A 16,283-nucleotide genomic window follows, 5' to 3' on the forward strand; every position below is an offset into this window, starting at 1 on the left:
TTCGACTGTATCGAGTTGTACAGCACATTTTGTTTGTCACAATGCCATCAAACTGACTGGAGTTTTTGGCCAGCACATTGTGACGCTGAGACTCACAAGAGCTAAAAGCAGTTTGGACTAATGGCCTGAATGGGAGGGCCAGCAGTACCTGGTTTCTGGCTTCCTCATCACTTGCAGTCATTCCAACATGTGCAAAACAGGAGCAAATCCAAGTTCCTTCTGCCAGGCCAATGGTCACACTTCCATGTTCAGCAATGACTGCAAGGTACAAGGCAGGGGAGAATCTGAAGCAAGGTGCCTTCTCGTCCCAGAGCCACGTTGTTTGTTCCCAGTATGGAAAAAAAGCACAGTCTAAGTACAGGGTCTTCAGATGATGAGCTTCACTTACACAAAACCAGAGGCTGACAAGTCAAAGTGCAGGAAAGGGTCCTTATTTCATTCCTTCTGATGGAGATGACAAACCATTACTGAAAGATCTGGGAAATCACAACAGAGTCAAGTCCTTTGCCTTGTTAGCAGACCAAGGTCCTCCCTGCCACAAACCAAGTCTCAGCTCCTGAAGTGCAGAATATATTGGAAAGAAAACCTACATTTCTGCAAAGAAACGCTCCACTTTCAAACTCTTCTTCCTGACTAGTATCCACAGATGCCTTACAGAGGAGGCAGGATGGATGCTCCTCAAGGGATCCAGGGATCCCTTACAAGCCCACTGAAGCCCACTTTATAAACCATTCTTCCTTTCTAAACCCAGTTCTTTGTCCTTAGGATGAGTTGGGATTCCTGCTCTCTAGTTTAAAGAAGAAGCAGAGAGGCATTTACAAGTTGGCAACTCTGAACTTTGACCACTGCACAAGGAGACAAAAAAAGAAGTCAAATTCAAGAGGCGTTTCAGGTAGCACTGGGGCAAGTCAGAGAGATTGTTTCCACCACTGAACAAATGCCACATGTCATGGTTCTCACTGCAGCTGTACATCCTAAAGTGAAAAGCACAGACCGTAGTGTCTATGTCAGCCAGTACCCTTTCCCACCCCCAATTTGGTATCGATGCTTCATTCTCCCTTCTTCGGGTTACATTAAGTGCACAGAAATATATAGCAGCATTTGGACTGAAACCCTCACATACACCAGACAGCACATTCCAGGAGGTAAAACAACACATTATGGCCTATACCCTCAAGGTATCAAGTTTTCAGGATAAAGAGCAGTAGGAAGTGGAGAGCTGAGGGCAGAAAAGGGGAGGAGGAGCAACACAGGAACATGAGTTCTGTTTCCATGCCAGGAGAGGATCAGGGTGCCATTCCTGTGTTAGCACCAGGCTGTGCACAACCGCAGACAAAGCAAAGGGGCAGAGCAGAAGTGAAAAGCCAATCTCCCATCGCCCCGTGGTGTTGGGGGCAGGGACAAAGTCCAGTGCGACACTGATCCCAGCGGAGCCTGAAAATGGGCACGATCTGCTCAGCCCTTTTCAGCTGGAATGAATTTCTCTTCAGAGCCCGAGAGAAAATCAATTAGTGATGGCTAGTGAGTCTTGTTCACCAAGCTGATCGCAAATCACACTCATGGGAAGAAAATCTACAGATCTGCTCCAGGCTGAGGCCCTTCCAATGCCCACGGGACCATCGGGAGCTTGTCCTCTTCCTTCTCACACAGCAGCCTGCCTTTGGAGGGGGAGGTGGTTCTAAACATGCCTTTCTATTGCTTTGGGGGGACTTTGCACAGGCAAACAGCTGTGAAAATGTTGCTTTCCAGACCACAAAAGGAAGAGGTTGTGATCTTCTCTCAGCCCTAGGCCATCAGGGCTACAACACACGGGCCCACCAGCTCCGGGGTGGGGACACAGCAAACTTTGATCTGAGCTCCTCTGCTCCAGCCCAGCAGCGAGGCTGCTGCAGACAGTGCATTCCAGCTTGGTGTTCAAGTGTTGCACCAAAGGCCTTCACAGTTACGCTGGAGGCAGAGTCACCCTTCAAACCCATGAGAGAAAAGGCTGGGCTTAGACAGGTCCTTTGTCTGGCATTCAGCTGGAAGCTGTGGCAATGGGTTTCTTCATATGTTGGCTCATGAGCTCCCTGGCACGAGACACTTGGATATGGTCAAAACAGGAGTTACAAACAAGGACAGGGTCGTACAACTGCTGATCAGGGATGGGCAGCTTCAGATGGCAGCAGGTAGCACAGAACACATTCCCACAGTTCCTGTCAAGGAGCAAGAAAACCAGTGAGAAGAGAGCTGAGACCACCACAGCAGAACTTCAGCAAGTTCTGGTTCAGGTCAGGGCAAAGCACCAGCCTGACTGAGGATTGTAAATGTGTTTTTTATACTGTGGTCAGCAGTGCAAGCAAACTGCTAGTGCTGACAGGGACTCATTGCTGTCCAGGAAAGGGATCAAAGGCCTTGGAAAAATAGAAACAAGAACAATGTAGAATGGAACTCTGCAGGGAACTGATGAGGCCTGGCATGTAGTGGAAAGACCTAAAAGCTTCTCCTGGGAGCTGGAGGGAACAGACCTGGCAGAGGGGCATTTTGTGACACCGGGCCCAGAGCGCTGACATTTTTACCTGCAGTGGTGCCTCCGTTTGGCCAGCCAGAACTCACAGTCACAGTTGAAGCAGTGTGAGGCCATGTGGTCTGGGACCCACCGCGTGACCTAGGGCAGACACCAGTTAGCTCCCATCTGTAACCCCCCCAGTGACAGCTCTGGGCAAACTCGGGGTGGCTTTGGGCCACACCTCACAGTGAGCCTACCCCACCTGAGCCATTAGCAGCAGAGATGTGTCAAGGACATGCTCACTGCCTTACTTCCAGACCACTCTCTGCAGCTGTGCCCACCCAGGTCAGCTGCAAAAAACATTCCCTCCCACTGCATCACAGCTCCATGATGGGACACATACCTCAGTCTCCTTCTTATCCACAGGTTCCCAGCTTGCTTCTGACAAACATTCCTCACTGTGGTCCGAACAGAAATCCTCCGTGTCACTGCCGTCTGATTCTTTAAGACACGTCTGTAAAACGAGACCAGGTCACCAATCCCCTCTGCTGCTGGGCACACACTCCAGGGCACGCCCTGCTCCACACACTCTGCGCTGGTGAGGGGCACCCAGGTGGCTCCCGAGCCCCCAGACATGGGGCAAAGCATCCATGAGTGTGTAGGAGTTTAGTCCTCAAGCAGCAGAGATACCTCTGGGTGGAGGAGGACATGGCCAGGACAGGGACACGACTGACAGAGGAACAATCTTTCCCACCCCCTCTAAAAGGTATGGAGAGCTGTGGGTTGGAGAGGGAGGTGTACAGAGGTACAGGGACCCGGCGTGGGGTGCGAGCGGCCTGTACTCACAAAATCATCCTCGTAGTCCATGGGGGGCTCGGCCGGAGGGGCGCAGAAGTGGCGAATGTCCAGGCGCAGCTGCAGCTCCCGCACCTGCCGGCGCAGCTGCTCCACCTCCTGCTTGTAGCTGGCCTCGATCTGCCGCAGCCGGTGCTGGATCACATCCATGGGGAAGGGCAGCCCGTCGTCATCCGGGTACACAGGAGGCACGGGAGAGGGACATTTTGGCGGCAGGTGCTTGGGACCAGAGGCTTGTTTCAGGTGACAGGGCAGCCACAAACGGCTGGGCTTCCCGAAATGTGTGCTCACATGGCCGGCACAGGCCGAGGGCTTCCCACCTTCCCTGCCAGACCATGGCCCACTGAGGCACAGGCCTGGGGCCCGCAGGGGTTTGCTGCTCAGCCTCTTGCTGCAGCAGCCATAGGAGAGGAGGTGTCTGGGGGTGGGCTCCCCGTTGGGGAGCGATGTCACCATGCCTTGAAAACTGTCCCAATTGCACCCCAGGAAGGAGAACTCGCTGCTTTGGCTCTGGGAAATGGGCTTGCGCCATTGCTCCAGCAGGACCCTCCCCGGCTGGCCAGGTTCCTCGAAGGGCATGCTCTGGCCAGCATCACCTCTGCCCTTGTCTGCATCTGGGCATGCGATACCCAGGGCAGGGCCTGGGATGTCCTGAGAATGGGTGCCTGGTGCCAGGGACTCCTGGCTGGAAATGTCTGGGCAGGTGGTGATTCTTTTAGGACAGCCTCCTCTGTTGGACACAGTGCCAGCAGCCTTCAAAGGTTCCTGAGGACAGGTTTCCAAATGCCTTCCAGAACTGGTGGAAACCTTGTCACTGTTTTCCTGTCCAGAAGGATTAGGATCTGGACCTCTGCAATCCAGTTCCTCCATGAGTGTTCCATTTCCCTCTTCCACCTCCACAGGGACACTGCTGGCTGGCAGAGCAGACTGGCTACCCAGCTGCCTGCTCGGTCCTTCATGCTCAGCATGGCTGCTGCCTTGCAGGGAAGGGTTCTCCTCCTCCTCCTCCTCCTCCCTGGGCTGTGCCTCTCCTGTGGTCACTGCAGCACCTTCACCTCCTTCAGTGTTGGCATGCCGGGCTTCCAAGCCCACCCGCACCTCCTGACAGTGGTTGTTCAGGTTGGGGTCACTGGATGTGCGGGTCAGAGGGCTGCTGGAGTCACAGGCTGAGAGCAGGTCATCCATAGATCTTGTCTTTGGTAATCTAGAACCCAAAACCAAAGCAAATCTCACAATAAACCCCCCAAAACTTCCCTGGTTTCACTCAAAACTGAGATGAGGACAGGGAAATATTCCTCATTACAGCTCCAGCAGTCGGTGGAGATGGGCAGTGCAGCTACAGGAGCCGAAATGCACAACACCACAGTGTGGCCTCCTGCCTTTGGGGTGCAGCAGGGACCTCAACTCTTTCTCTAAGTGGCTGGAACACTGCTACAGAGCTCTTGCTCCCACAAGGAAGATGAGAACAACAACAGAGAAACTACAAGAAACTACAAGAAGGACAGGAAGATCTATGGGTATGCAACACCTTGAGCCTGAAGCTTTAAGCTCTTACCTGTCCAAACACCTGCCACTGAAGTCCTGGCTCTGAGATCCGGGGGGCATGTAGATGTCCATGTCCTCCTGTCCCAGAGGATGTGGCGAGGAGGCCGGGAGGTACACGGCTGTCCAGAGGTGCAGGGCGCGCACGTGGCACACGGGATGCAGCACCTGCGACAGCGTGGTCAGAGCCCGACGCCTCGGAAACCCCTTCAGCCCCTCCCCAGTGCCTGCCAGGGGAAAAGCCTGCAAAGCAGGGTCAGGAGCTCCACTGACCTGCTCGGATCCGGGCATGTAGAGCAGGTTGTGGAAGTTCTTGTTGCCAGCCCGCAGCAGGGACCACACGGAGCACGTGCGCTTGTAGATGTTGTGCATCTCACGCTCGCAGGGGCTGTTCCCCAGGAAGGTCCCGTAGAGGCAGGAGTACGTGTGCTGCACCAGCTTCACCTGCGGCAGGGAGGGGGAGCCACACTCAGAGCCACGGGGAAAAGGGGGCTCCTGCCTGCAGGAGACATCTTCCCCTCCTCTGGGATGACTCATGCACTGCCTACCCTGGGTGACCTCACTGCTGTCCTTGCTTCCACACTGGGCAGTACAGGGATCACTTCAAATGAAGGGAAAGTAATACGCAGCTGACACCAAACCCATCCCTCTAGAACCAAATGACTCTTTAGAACCTTGTCCTGTCTTTTTGGTAAGACAGAGATTAATTTTTTTCCTCTATTTTTTAAAAAATATTTCAGACCCATACAGCTCTGAGATATGCAAATCAAACCAGTGCTGCTGCTGGCATTTGAGTTCCCTGGGGTGGAAAGTGACTGGAGAAGGGATTCAGGAAAACCAGAGTATACAAACCCTCCACCACCCCTTCATGGGAGAACAGATTTAAACTAAAAGAAAACAAATTTAGATGAGATGTTACAGAGAAACTGTTCCCTGTGAGGGTGGTGAGACCCTGGACCAGGATGCCCAGAGAAGCTGTGGCTGTCTCTTCCCTGAAAGTGTCCAAGGCTGGAGACAGCAATCTGGATCAGTGGAAGGTGTCCCTGCCCATGGCAGGGGATGGATGGAATGAGATGGGCTTTAAGTTCCCTTCCAACCCAAACCATTCTGGGATTCTGTGATCACATCACGATGTCCCAGGTTCTGCAGATCTCTTTTCTTTCAACTCCAGTACTGTAAAACATAACGACCTTCCCTCTGTCTCTGCTCATATGTATTTCTTACCAGAAAAGCTTCATTAAATTCGAAGAGGCAGGGAAATTGCTTCAAAAGCTGATGAACAGCATCCAGCCACTGGAGAAAAACTGGGCACTGCTCGTTCTGATCCTCCACCTTTTCCTGGTGTCCACAGCGATCCCCAAACTTGTGACCAAAGTCCAGCCAGTCCGATTCAACGAGCACCTGGAAGCCCTGTGATTAAAAGAAAAACAGCTGCAGAGACTTTGCCGAGGACATGTGGCAGGACAAAGCAAGCCCCATGCACCAGTAAAGGCTGGGAAGGAGGCTACTGCAGTGCCTGGTTTGGGAGCAAAGCTCACCAGGGTTGAAGGTTTCCAGACACAAACTAACAGTTGTTATGTCTATGCAGTAACCAGCTCAGAGAATTCAGAGTAGGGAAGCAGCTGAACTTTGAGCACAAGATGGTATTTCCCACGGCACTTCCCCAGGCTGGGCAGAGGAATGAGGAACAGTTCACCCAAAACAGGCAGGAAGAGAACAGGGAAAACTCGACACCCACCACAGCAGCTCAAAAACACCACTAAGCTTATTCCCAAATGCAGTGCTGCTCCTTTCCACGGGGATTCCAAGATAAAAGCTGCCTTTGAACAGACATGCACTGCACCAGAACACAATGCTACCTCCATGGTCCTGTAGTAAGGGTCCAGGAGAATCTTTGCCAGCGCCACAATCTGCGGGGTCCTGTCCCAGCCATCGGAGCAGTGAACCAGCACCGGACGCCCTTCCCTGTCCACGGCACTGGAGACCAGCACTGCTGCCTTCAGCATGACTGACAGATGCTGCAGCCACTTGGTGCTCTCCAGGGCTGAAAGCCAGCTGCAAAGGGGAAAAAAGGCAAGAATGGTTGCTTAGCTCTCTATTGAAGAAAAAAAAAATCCATTTTAACTTCAGTTTTCCTGGAGTCCTCAGCAAAAATCAATCTTTTCTAAAACATGTCCCAGAGGACCCAGGGAGCCTGGAAAGAAGGGCAAAGAATCCAACCCCAAATTTAATTTTTCTCAAATTCACCCACAGTTTAGAAACCCCCAGAGGATACACACAAGCAGGTGACACTGAGACAGTGCCACAATCCCTTCTGGATTAATGGAGCGAAATTAGCAGCATTCAAGCACTGTGAACACTTTCCCATCCCTCCATTTTCTTAGTTAGAAACCTGGGATAAAAAAAAGGAAAACAGAGTGGAAACCCCCCCCCCCCCAGGTCACTGACAGATATGGCATCAAACTCAGCTAGAGAAGAGTCACTCACTTGCTGGGGTCTGGCACCTGACTGCAGACAGCACGCAGATACTGGAAGCTGTTCCGGATGGAGTGGATGTTGGCCATGCCCATGAACACGACTTCACAGTTGGGATAATACTCTGATACAAGAGACAGGAACATTTAGAAAGAGCTAGGGAGCTACAGAACATTCTGAGCTGGAAGGGACCCACAAGGGTCATCAAATCCAACTCTGCTGCGACTGCAGCAACTGCCTCCACGCCCCAGTGCAGCCACCCCTCCCACACCACCCCTGGTGTTCATGGAGTCACTAAGGTTGGGAGAAACCTCCAAGGTCATTGAGTCAAACCATTTCCCAGCACTGCCAAGGCCACCATGTCCCCAAGTGCCATATCCACAGACCTGTTAAATCCCTCCACAGAGGGGGACTCTTAACACTGCCCTGGGCAGCTGTGCCAGGCCCTGACAACACTTCACTGAAGAAATTTTCCCCATATCCAACCTAAACCTCCCCTGGCACAGTTTGATGCCACTTCTGCTCATCCTGTGCTTTGTTCCCTGGGAGCAGAGCCTGACTCTCACCTGGCTGCCCACTCCTGTCAGGAGTTGTGCAGAGCCAGAAGATCCTCCCTGAGCCTCCTTTTCTCCAAGCTAAGCCCCTTCCCCAGCTCCTTCAGCTGCTCCTGTGCTCTAGACCCTTCTCTGCTCCATTCCCTCTTTGTGGTCTTTCTTGTCCTAATGGGCACAAAACTGACCCAGTGGCCAGATAAGAGGGACTGTCACTGCTCTGTGACCACTTTATTGCTGGTACAGCTCAGGTGTCATTGACCTGCTGCTCACCTGGGCACACCTAGGCCCATGTTCAGCTGCTGCTAACCAGCACCCCCAGGTCCTTTTCTACTGGGCAGCTTTCCAGCCACTCTGCCCCAGCCTGGAACATTTCAGTGGCGCTGTTGTGAACCAAATGCAGGACCGAGCACTTGGCCTTAATGAACCTCATCCAACTGGCGTTGGCATATTGATCCAGCCCCTCCAGATCCCCGTGTGGGAACATGCTCCCAGAGACCAAGCACCAAAATGCTGTCCCAGTCCTCAGCTGTGCCCTAAGAGCCACTGCCAGGCTCAAGAGGAAGATGTTCTGGGATGCTCTTGGCCCTTGGTACCTTCGCATTCGCAGCCGCCTCCCTTGGCCCTGTTGGCCACGGCTGCCGTGTAGGACCTGGCATCGAGGATCAGCAGCTTCTGAGGGGTCCCTGCATTCTCCACGCCTGAACACGCTGTCAAGGACGAGTCTGCAGGGACACACAAGGACTGAGCTCCTGGCACCTCCCCCCAGTGCCACCGTGAGCCCAGAGAGCCCAGCACACACCACAGTCAATGGGGCCCAGGTTCTCCCCCAGACACTGGGGTAAAGCCCTGCCCTGTGACAGCCCTGGCAGCCCCTCTGCCGTGTCCCCATTGAGGAGGGCTGGCAGGAGCCATCTCACCGAAGTCGGCGTCGCAGGGCTCGCTGCCGTCGCTGCTCCCAGCCTGCGGTGCGGTGCCCGCCGCCCTGGCGCCGGGGTTCAAGGCACAGGCTTTGGCAATGGATGTCACCAGGTACTCGTCGTCGGCGTTCCGCCAGCCCCACCAGCTGATCTCGGGCTGGCTGCAGCGCGCGATCACCGCCCCGTTGCGCACGTGTCTGCAGGGACACACACACGGAGCCCGCTGAGCCCCCGCGGCGCGGGGCCGGCCCGGGACAGCTCCCTGTGCACAGCCACAGCTGAGCTCTCCTGGCTGCAGATGCTCCATCTACAGCACTGACTCTCATCGAGGAGTGAAAACAACCATTTTTCATCACCTCAGCACTGACACAGAGGCTAAACCAGCCTCATACTTTTATTTACAATAATATAAAATCATTTAGGTTGGAAAAGATCTTCAAGATCCCAAGTCTTGAATTAAACCATAATGATTTTAAGTTCTTCTCTCTGGTTTATAAATACAGTCATATCTATATAGAATAATATCTATTTTATATATTTATAGGTTACAAGATATATTAATATATATAAATAGAAGTCAGATGGGACTTGGGATCTTGAAGGTCTTTTCCATTCTGTGAAATAGAATGGAATACTTTTTGGGAAAGTATGTTATTTCATAGAATCATGGAATAGTTTGGGTTGGAAGGGAGGTTGAAGATCATCTTGTTTGACCCCCCTGCCATGGACAGGGACACCTTCCACTTGATTTTAAGGCTGCTCTGTCCTCTCCTTCTTTTATTCCTTCCTCCAATTCCAGACCCATTGTTAAACCATTTCACTTATCACCTGTAAGTTGGGAAGATGAGCTCACTTGGCATCAGACCAGGGAGTTTCTGGGTGGAGGCCTGAGCTGGTGTTTATCAACAACCCCTAAATGTGAACCCTACCCTGGCTGTGCTTACTGACGAGGAGATCTGAAATAGGAATCAGCGCATTTCTCACATGAACACACTGGTCAAGTCATTCCCAACTGGCCTGGGAAGGGAAGGGACTGTGATGTGACAAAGCTGCTGATAGAGAATGACCCAGAGAGTGTGAAATTTAGCATTACAAGTGAAGAGTATTTACAGATGATCAAAGCATAACCCCAGCTGTGACATGGAGCAGTTTGGTGCAGATCCCAAAGGCTTTGAAGTCACTGGGAAGCTCTCAAAAGCCTCAACTCAGTGCTCAAGAGAAGCATGAAGGTTAAGGATGTGCTAACAGTTACTGGGAAAGGAATAAGAAATAAAATATTATGGCTTCACATCTTAACCATCCTAAAATGACACAAACTCCTCTCAAAAAGGATCATGTAGTTAAACCAAGCTCCAGAGATAGGTGGCACAGACACAAGCAAGCACTGGAATGGCCATGCCATGTTTCAGAAACACAAGTATCTCTTAGACAACAAACAAAACCAAGAGTGGACTCACAGCCACAGTGCAACGTGGAACTACCAACCGGTTCCAACACTTGGTGGCAGGTTCACCAAGTGACCATGAGACAGTCACCCATTCTCCCAAATGGGTGTAGGAAATCTAAGATAGCAGATGCTCCGAAGATGCCCCAGGAAAGAGCACCTGCATCCCAATCTCGTTTGTTACCTGCAGCACCCTGAGGTGCTGCTCCTGCTGCCTGGTCCTTCCTGGAGATGGAAAAATGAACTCCACAGCCCTGAACCAGACCCACACACCAACCATTCTCAACCATCCCACCACCCCTCCTGCAGCATTTATCTGGAGACCACAGAGTCAAGGAATGGCTTGTGGTGGAAGGAACCTTAAAGCCCATCCCATTGCACCCCCTTCATGGGCAGAGATATCTTCCACTGTCCCAGGTTTCTCCAAACCCCATCCAACCTGGTCTTGGGCACTGCCAGGGATCCAGGGGCAGACACAGCTTCTCTGGGCACCCTGTGCCAGGACCGCACCACCCTCACAGGGAACAATTCCTGCCCAATATCTCATGTCACCCTGCCCTCTGTCAGTTTATGTAGCTTCCTTAATGACATCTCACAGATTACAACAACGAAGACTTTGAACTGAAGCCTTCCAAAGAAATAATGTTCATGTTTGGCCAAGTCAAAACACCGTGGGGACCCTTTACTTGAAGTGCTGCTCTGTTTTGCAAGGTGACTTGCACAGCAGTCACTCCCAGGAGATCTATTCCTGCCTTCAGGATCACTCAAGGATGGATAACAGAGAGCAGCAAAGGCTTTGTTTATAGTAGTAAATGAAACAGAGCCAAGGTGTGGACTTAAGCACCAGCCTGTGATCATCCAAGCCTGTTTGTGAGCCACCCACAGCTCCTGGCCTGTGCCAAGCAACACTTTCCCAGACAACTTGAGCACGTTTTTGGGAAGGGCAGGTGCTGTGCCAGGGGCTGCTCCCAGCAGGCAGCCTGGGGAACAGGACAGGGCGCGGGCACTGCAGCTGCTCCGGGCAAAGCTGCCCGTGTCACCACGGTTGCACTGAACTCACAAAACTCTTGGTAACACAAACCTCTGAGCACTGAACAACGGCTGGGGACCTTCAAGGGACACGGTGACCTGCCAGTAAACAAGGAAATGTGGCAGCACCAACGTGTGTGAAGCCACCAGCAAGCAGAAAGTACAGCAGGTGCCAGCAGAGGAACCAAAACCACAGCTGAGCTTGCAAGGAGCTTCCCAGGACAGGGGAGCACCAGAACCTGACTCTGCCTTCCCTGCACATCTCCCCAGCACAGGAACCATTTAAGGCCTTTTCTTACCTGGGAGTTTTGGGGAGGTTTTTCTCAAAGGAAAAAGTTTCTTTATTGAAACTGGAATGTCAGAAAGTGCCAGAGTGTTTTAACTAATATGGAGCAAATGATTCTTTAGGGATCCTCAGTTTAGTTTTGACTAAATGACTCAAGACCCTTTCATGGTCCAAAGCTGCAATATGAAGTGCCTCTGTAGTTTATCAGTTGAGTTTTTCCTCACAGAGTTATTCTGAGCACAAGGCTAGAGCACATCTGATACTGTCAGCACATGCCATTTAACCTCCAACAATCCTCCACAATGGATTAATACATAGTTTAGTGGAAGGCAGCAGCAGGGGGGCAGGAAGTAGACAATTCTCAAGGTCCTTTCCAACCCAAATCATTCCATGATTCTATTATCTCCCAAGTATCTTTGTTATTTCCTGGACAAGTCAAGGAGCTTGGCTTAATGCACAAGAAAGAGCCTGGAGAGGGTTTACTGAGCTGAGCCTGAAGGTTCCCAGCTGAGATGTGTGTGTGTATAGATGCTCCATTTCCCACATCCCTGGGATAAACTCCTGTCTCACTGTGGCAGGATGTGAGAGCCCGAGAGCGAGGCTCAGCCGTGGGGTGGAGCAGTGCCCGCTGTCCCCTGGCAGGGGATGCTGAGCACTGGGTGGAGCATTCCTGCTGCCACAGGCCCAAGGTCTCCTCAAGGTGGCTGAGCAGACACCGCCAGAACTGCCACACCGTGCCCGTCTGCCTCTCTACTTAGCTAAATAATTGATTGCATCCTTTGCCTTGTTTTAGAAGTGGATTGTGCCTAGAGGCTTCAGCATCTCTCCTGTGCATCTCCACTGAGGACTGAGATGGAGACCTGAATTTCTGTTTTACTTAATAGCTAATTTATACTTTTTTCAAGAAATCTGATAATGGGATACCTTTGGTGTCATGTTTTACAGCTCTGACTGTGACCCAGTGAGATCAATCTTATCCAAAAGCTCTGAGGTCTGTCAGAGTCCCTTGGGATGCAGGCACCCATCCATTCTCTCCTGAGCTCCAAGTGAGGAGGAGGAGCTGAGTGTCAGGCTTTTCATTTCCACACAGCACAAGGCATTGCAAAAGCAGCCTTGACCCTCAAGGACCCTCCTGCTCCAAAGACTTCAATCTTGAGGGCAAAGACTAAAAAAAGTGCATGAAAATCAGAGACACATGGGCAAGCACTTGCCCCATCTTGTAACATCACTTGTCAGCGTCTTCTAATCTGATCTCAGGCTGCAAAGGGTTGTACTCAGCTCATAAATTACTGGGTACCATTACAGAGATGTAAAGCAAGGAACAAAATAATTGCTGGAGTAGGAAAAAGACATGGCTTTGCCCTGGGGTGGGTAGGCACAGTGGGACAAGCTCCAGCACCAGGCCATTTTTAGCAGAAGGAATCACAAATACAATTAACTTCTTAGCTGAGCTGGCTACAAGGAGGGAAAGGCTCCATCCGATAAGCTGTGCTCATTCCCACTCTGCTGCAGAGCTGAGCTCCAGAAGGACCACACAGTGTTTGGCCACATCCAACAGCAAGCCAAGAAGTGTGCTGATGCAGAGTTGAGGTACCTGTAAATTCACTGGTTTTGCTTCCTGACTTTCCTATTTTCCAATAGAGCTCTGATCTTTTAAGGTATTTTTATATTTGGATTTGGTGACTGCTAACACACAGTCTAAGGCTACAAACCATAATGTACATTTTACAACAGCACAACTGCCTGGGTGCCCCTTTCCACCAGCCTGCTGTTGGTTTCAAACACATCAGTCTCCTGGGAGATACATTTAGGTTAGGGTTAGGGTTAGGAACCAGCCCCTACTTTGCAGAGCCCTGCTCCATTGACTGTGTGGCCTCCTGCACCCCCTCTAGATTATTTCTGGAAGGCAGGTCAGGGAATATTTCATAGAATTACAGATTATTCTAAACTCGAAGGGACCCCCAAGGATCATCCAGTCCAACGCCTGGCCCTGCACAGACACCCCAGCAATCCCACCCTGGGTATCCCTGGAGCTCCTGGAGCTCTGGCAGCCTCGGGGCTGTGACCATTCCCTGGGCAGCCTGGGCAGTGCCAGCACCCTCAGGAGAAAGAACCTTGCCCTGAGATCCTAATCTCTGACACAGCCTAAATGTCTCTGACACAGCCATTCCCTTGGGTCCTGTCCCTGGTCATCCAAGAGCAGAGATCAGAGCTGCCCCTCCACTGCCCCTTGTGAGAAGCTGCAGATCTGGGCATTCCCAGGTCTGTCCAGGCCTGCACACCCTGCTGAGCACAGGCACCCAGCAGGCTCATTTTGGCTCTGATTTCTTTTCAAAGTAGCAGCCACACAAGGACCAACGTGTGGAAAGATTTTGAAACTCTGAGAGAACTTTAATTTGACCTCATCTTGCAACATCTCCCGTAGGAGGAAAGTCACCCACACCTTCAAATCTGACTGAGAACAGCAAAGGACAGTTCTGGAACACTGCTTCTCTCTTCTGGAAAACACCCTGCTGCAGATGGTGCTGGGAGAAGGAGCCCTGGGAGTGTCTCCTTTGCAGGAGGCAAAGGATAAACAGCTCTCCTGCCATCCCTGTCCAAAGCCCCTGCAAGACTGTGAGGACATGGCAGCTGTCATGGCTTTGGAGGAGGGAATTTGGGTTTGCATTTACCTGTACACCACCACAGGGATCCTCTTCCATGACCTGAATGAAGCCACATTCTCCAGCTCCTTGTCAGTGATCCAGACAGGGACCAGCAGCTTCTGGGGATAACTGGAACAAAGTCTGGAGAAGAGAAAGCATGAAAGGCAAGATGAGGACTGAGCAATCAAAAATCTGTCCCAGAGCAGCTCACATTTCCCCAAATTCAACCTGCAGGATTTTGTCTCTTCCTCCTCATATCTGTCTCAGCACAGTGAGACAAAATGTGCTGTCAGGAATGAGCTGAGAGAAGACAGCCTCCTTTCACCCCAGGCCTCATCTCTGGCCTCATACTAAGTATCCTAGTACTTCTCAGGACACCTTTGGAACAACAATTGGATTTAAGAATTCATGAGGGTTTAGGGGAATAGTCAATAATTTACATTAAGTTTTTGTTTTCTTGTAGCAGGTACACACAGAGCTTCTGGTAAAGAATAGCCAACCACTTTCTGCCTGAGAGAACAGGATACATTGTTCAGTGAGGAAGACACAAATCTGCCCAGAAATTCAGCAGTGGGGACTTCGGGGTATGCAAATAAAGTGACAGGAGTGAGATCTACATCATAGCTTGTTTGGTTGGGTGCCAGAAGTCAAATTCTTGTAGTTATCTGAACATGCACCAGCAGTGAGAGGAGAGAGCACTGCCAGAGGGCAGGGTGACATGGAATATTGGGGAAAATTGTTCACTGAGAGTGGAGAGACCAGGCCCTGGCACAGGTGCCCAGAGCAGCTGTGGCTGCCCCTGGATCCCTGGCAGTGCCCAAGGCCAGGCTGGACAGGGCTTGGAGCACCCTGGGATAGGGGAAGGTGTCCCTACCATAGCAGGGGGTGGAATGGGATGAGCTTTAAGGTTCTTTCCACCACAAACCATTCTGGAATTGTGGCACACACAAAACTCCAGGAGTGCAGGGGGGGCTTTCTGGCTCCTGCAGCTCCTGCCCTGCCCCTGCTGCTCCCAGCACAGGCCAAGGGCAGGCTCAGACACAGCAGGGCCTGGGAGCTGGAGCAGCTGAGCCCCTGCAGCCAGGCAGGCCCAGGAGAGTACATGGCAAGGAACATCAAAGAGCAGCTCTGGCTCAAGGTTATCCCACATCATTTAGCAAGAATGTTTCAGGGCAGATGGGGAGCAATGCGAGGAGGGTGAAAGGATCCAGCCAGTAAGCTCCAGAGGGTGGTGTGGTGTTCCTGAGCCCAGGCTATTCCAGCTGATGGCAACAAGCACAGTTCAGTATTAGTTTATAGTGCTAGTGAAGAACTGCCTGCCACGCTGGAAAATGGCACTCCAGTGTCTAGACAGCTCCTCTGAGAGCCCCAGGCAGAAAGCAATAGTGGCTAAGGAATAAAAACAACTGGGTGAGGATGAGGAATTCAGGAAGCAAAATTAAAGCTGTCAGTTTAGAAGGTGAAGTCCAGGTTATTTGTGGTAGGATGTCTGGGCTTGGACATCTCTGAAATGCCTGAGATTCCATAAGTAAAGGTGGTCATGAAATTAGAGAAGCAGTGAAGCATGACTGAAGATGCAGGAATGTGGGAGAGGGTTAGCACCTGTTCAGGTCTGGAGAAACTTCTGGAATAGCTGAGTCTATACATGAACAGGCTCTGCTGAAGTGCAAACAGTTCCCTGGCACCTCAGATGAAACATGGGTGATGTTTTAAAAGTACAGACTGGGGAGTGGTAGTCCAGAAGAGGCTCAGGAGTGTATCTTCCAAGAGTTAAATCACTAAAACTCTGTAGCCTTAGGGAAACAGTAAGATAGAAATCAATAAAATTCAGGTAGGAAACAGGACATCTTTAAGAAGTGAAGCCAAATTCAAGCAGGGTGCATAGAAACAGGGAATAAGGTGAAGACAAAGTGACATGTCTTTCTAGGCTAGAATTCCAGAGGAATACAGTAGAGGAAGTGAAAACCCAGGGTAAGCAATTCTGTTGGCTTAACAGTATCTTATAAACTGATACAAGGAAGGATATCTGTGGCACCTTACTTTTCAGG

General features: G+C 51.3%; 1 protein-coding gene across 2 annotated transcripts in view; it reads right to left on the reverse strand.

The window, feature by feature from the left end:
• The window catches only part of MTMR4 (myotubularin related protein 4), a 56,459-nt gene continuing 40,176 nt past the window's right edge, over nt 1–16,283 (reverse strand). For both annotated transcript variants that reach the window (XM_058817624.1, XM_058817623.1), the window contains 12 exons: nt 14,263–14,376; nt 8,832–9,028; nt 8,508–8,636; nt 7,373–7,484; nt 6,745–6,940; nt 6,110–6,295; nt 5,159–5,329; nt 4,899–5,053; nt 3,335–4,547; nt 2,892–3,002; nt 2,559–2,647; nt 1–2,195 (listed from right to left, as the gene is read on the reverse strand). In XM_058817624.1, coding sequence (XP_058673607.1) covers nt 2,018–2,195; nt 2,559–2,647; nt 2,892–3,002; nt 3,335–4,547; nt 4,899–5,053; nt 5,159–5,329; nt 6,110–6,295; nt 6,745–6,940; nt 7,373–7,484; nt 8,508–8,636; nt 8,832–9,028; nt 14,263–14,376 — 2,851 coding nt within the window. In that variant the 3' untranslated portion in view covers nt 1–2,017. The remainder of the gene's footprint in view (nt 2,196–2,558; nt 2,648–2,891; nt 3,003–3,334; nt 4,548–4,898; nt 5,054–5,158; nt 5,330–6,109; nt 6,296–6,744; nt 6,941–7,372; nt 7,485–8,507; nt 8,637–8,831; nt 9,029–14,262; nt 14,377–16,283) is intronic.

This window comes from Ammospiza caudacuta, chromosome 20, assembly GCF_027887145.1.
Source record: "Ammospiza caudacuta isolate bAmmCau1 chromosome 20, bAmmCau1.pri, whole genome shotgun sequence".
Classification (NCBI taxonomy): Eukaryota; Metazoa; Chordata; class Aves; order Passeriformes; family Passerellidae; genus Ammospiza; species Ammospiza caudacuta.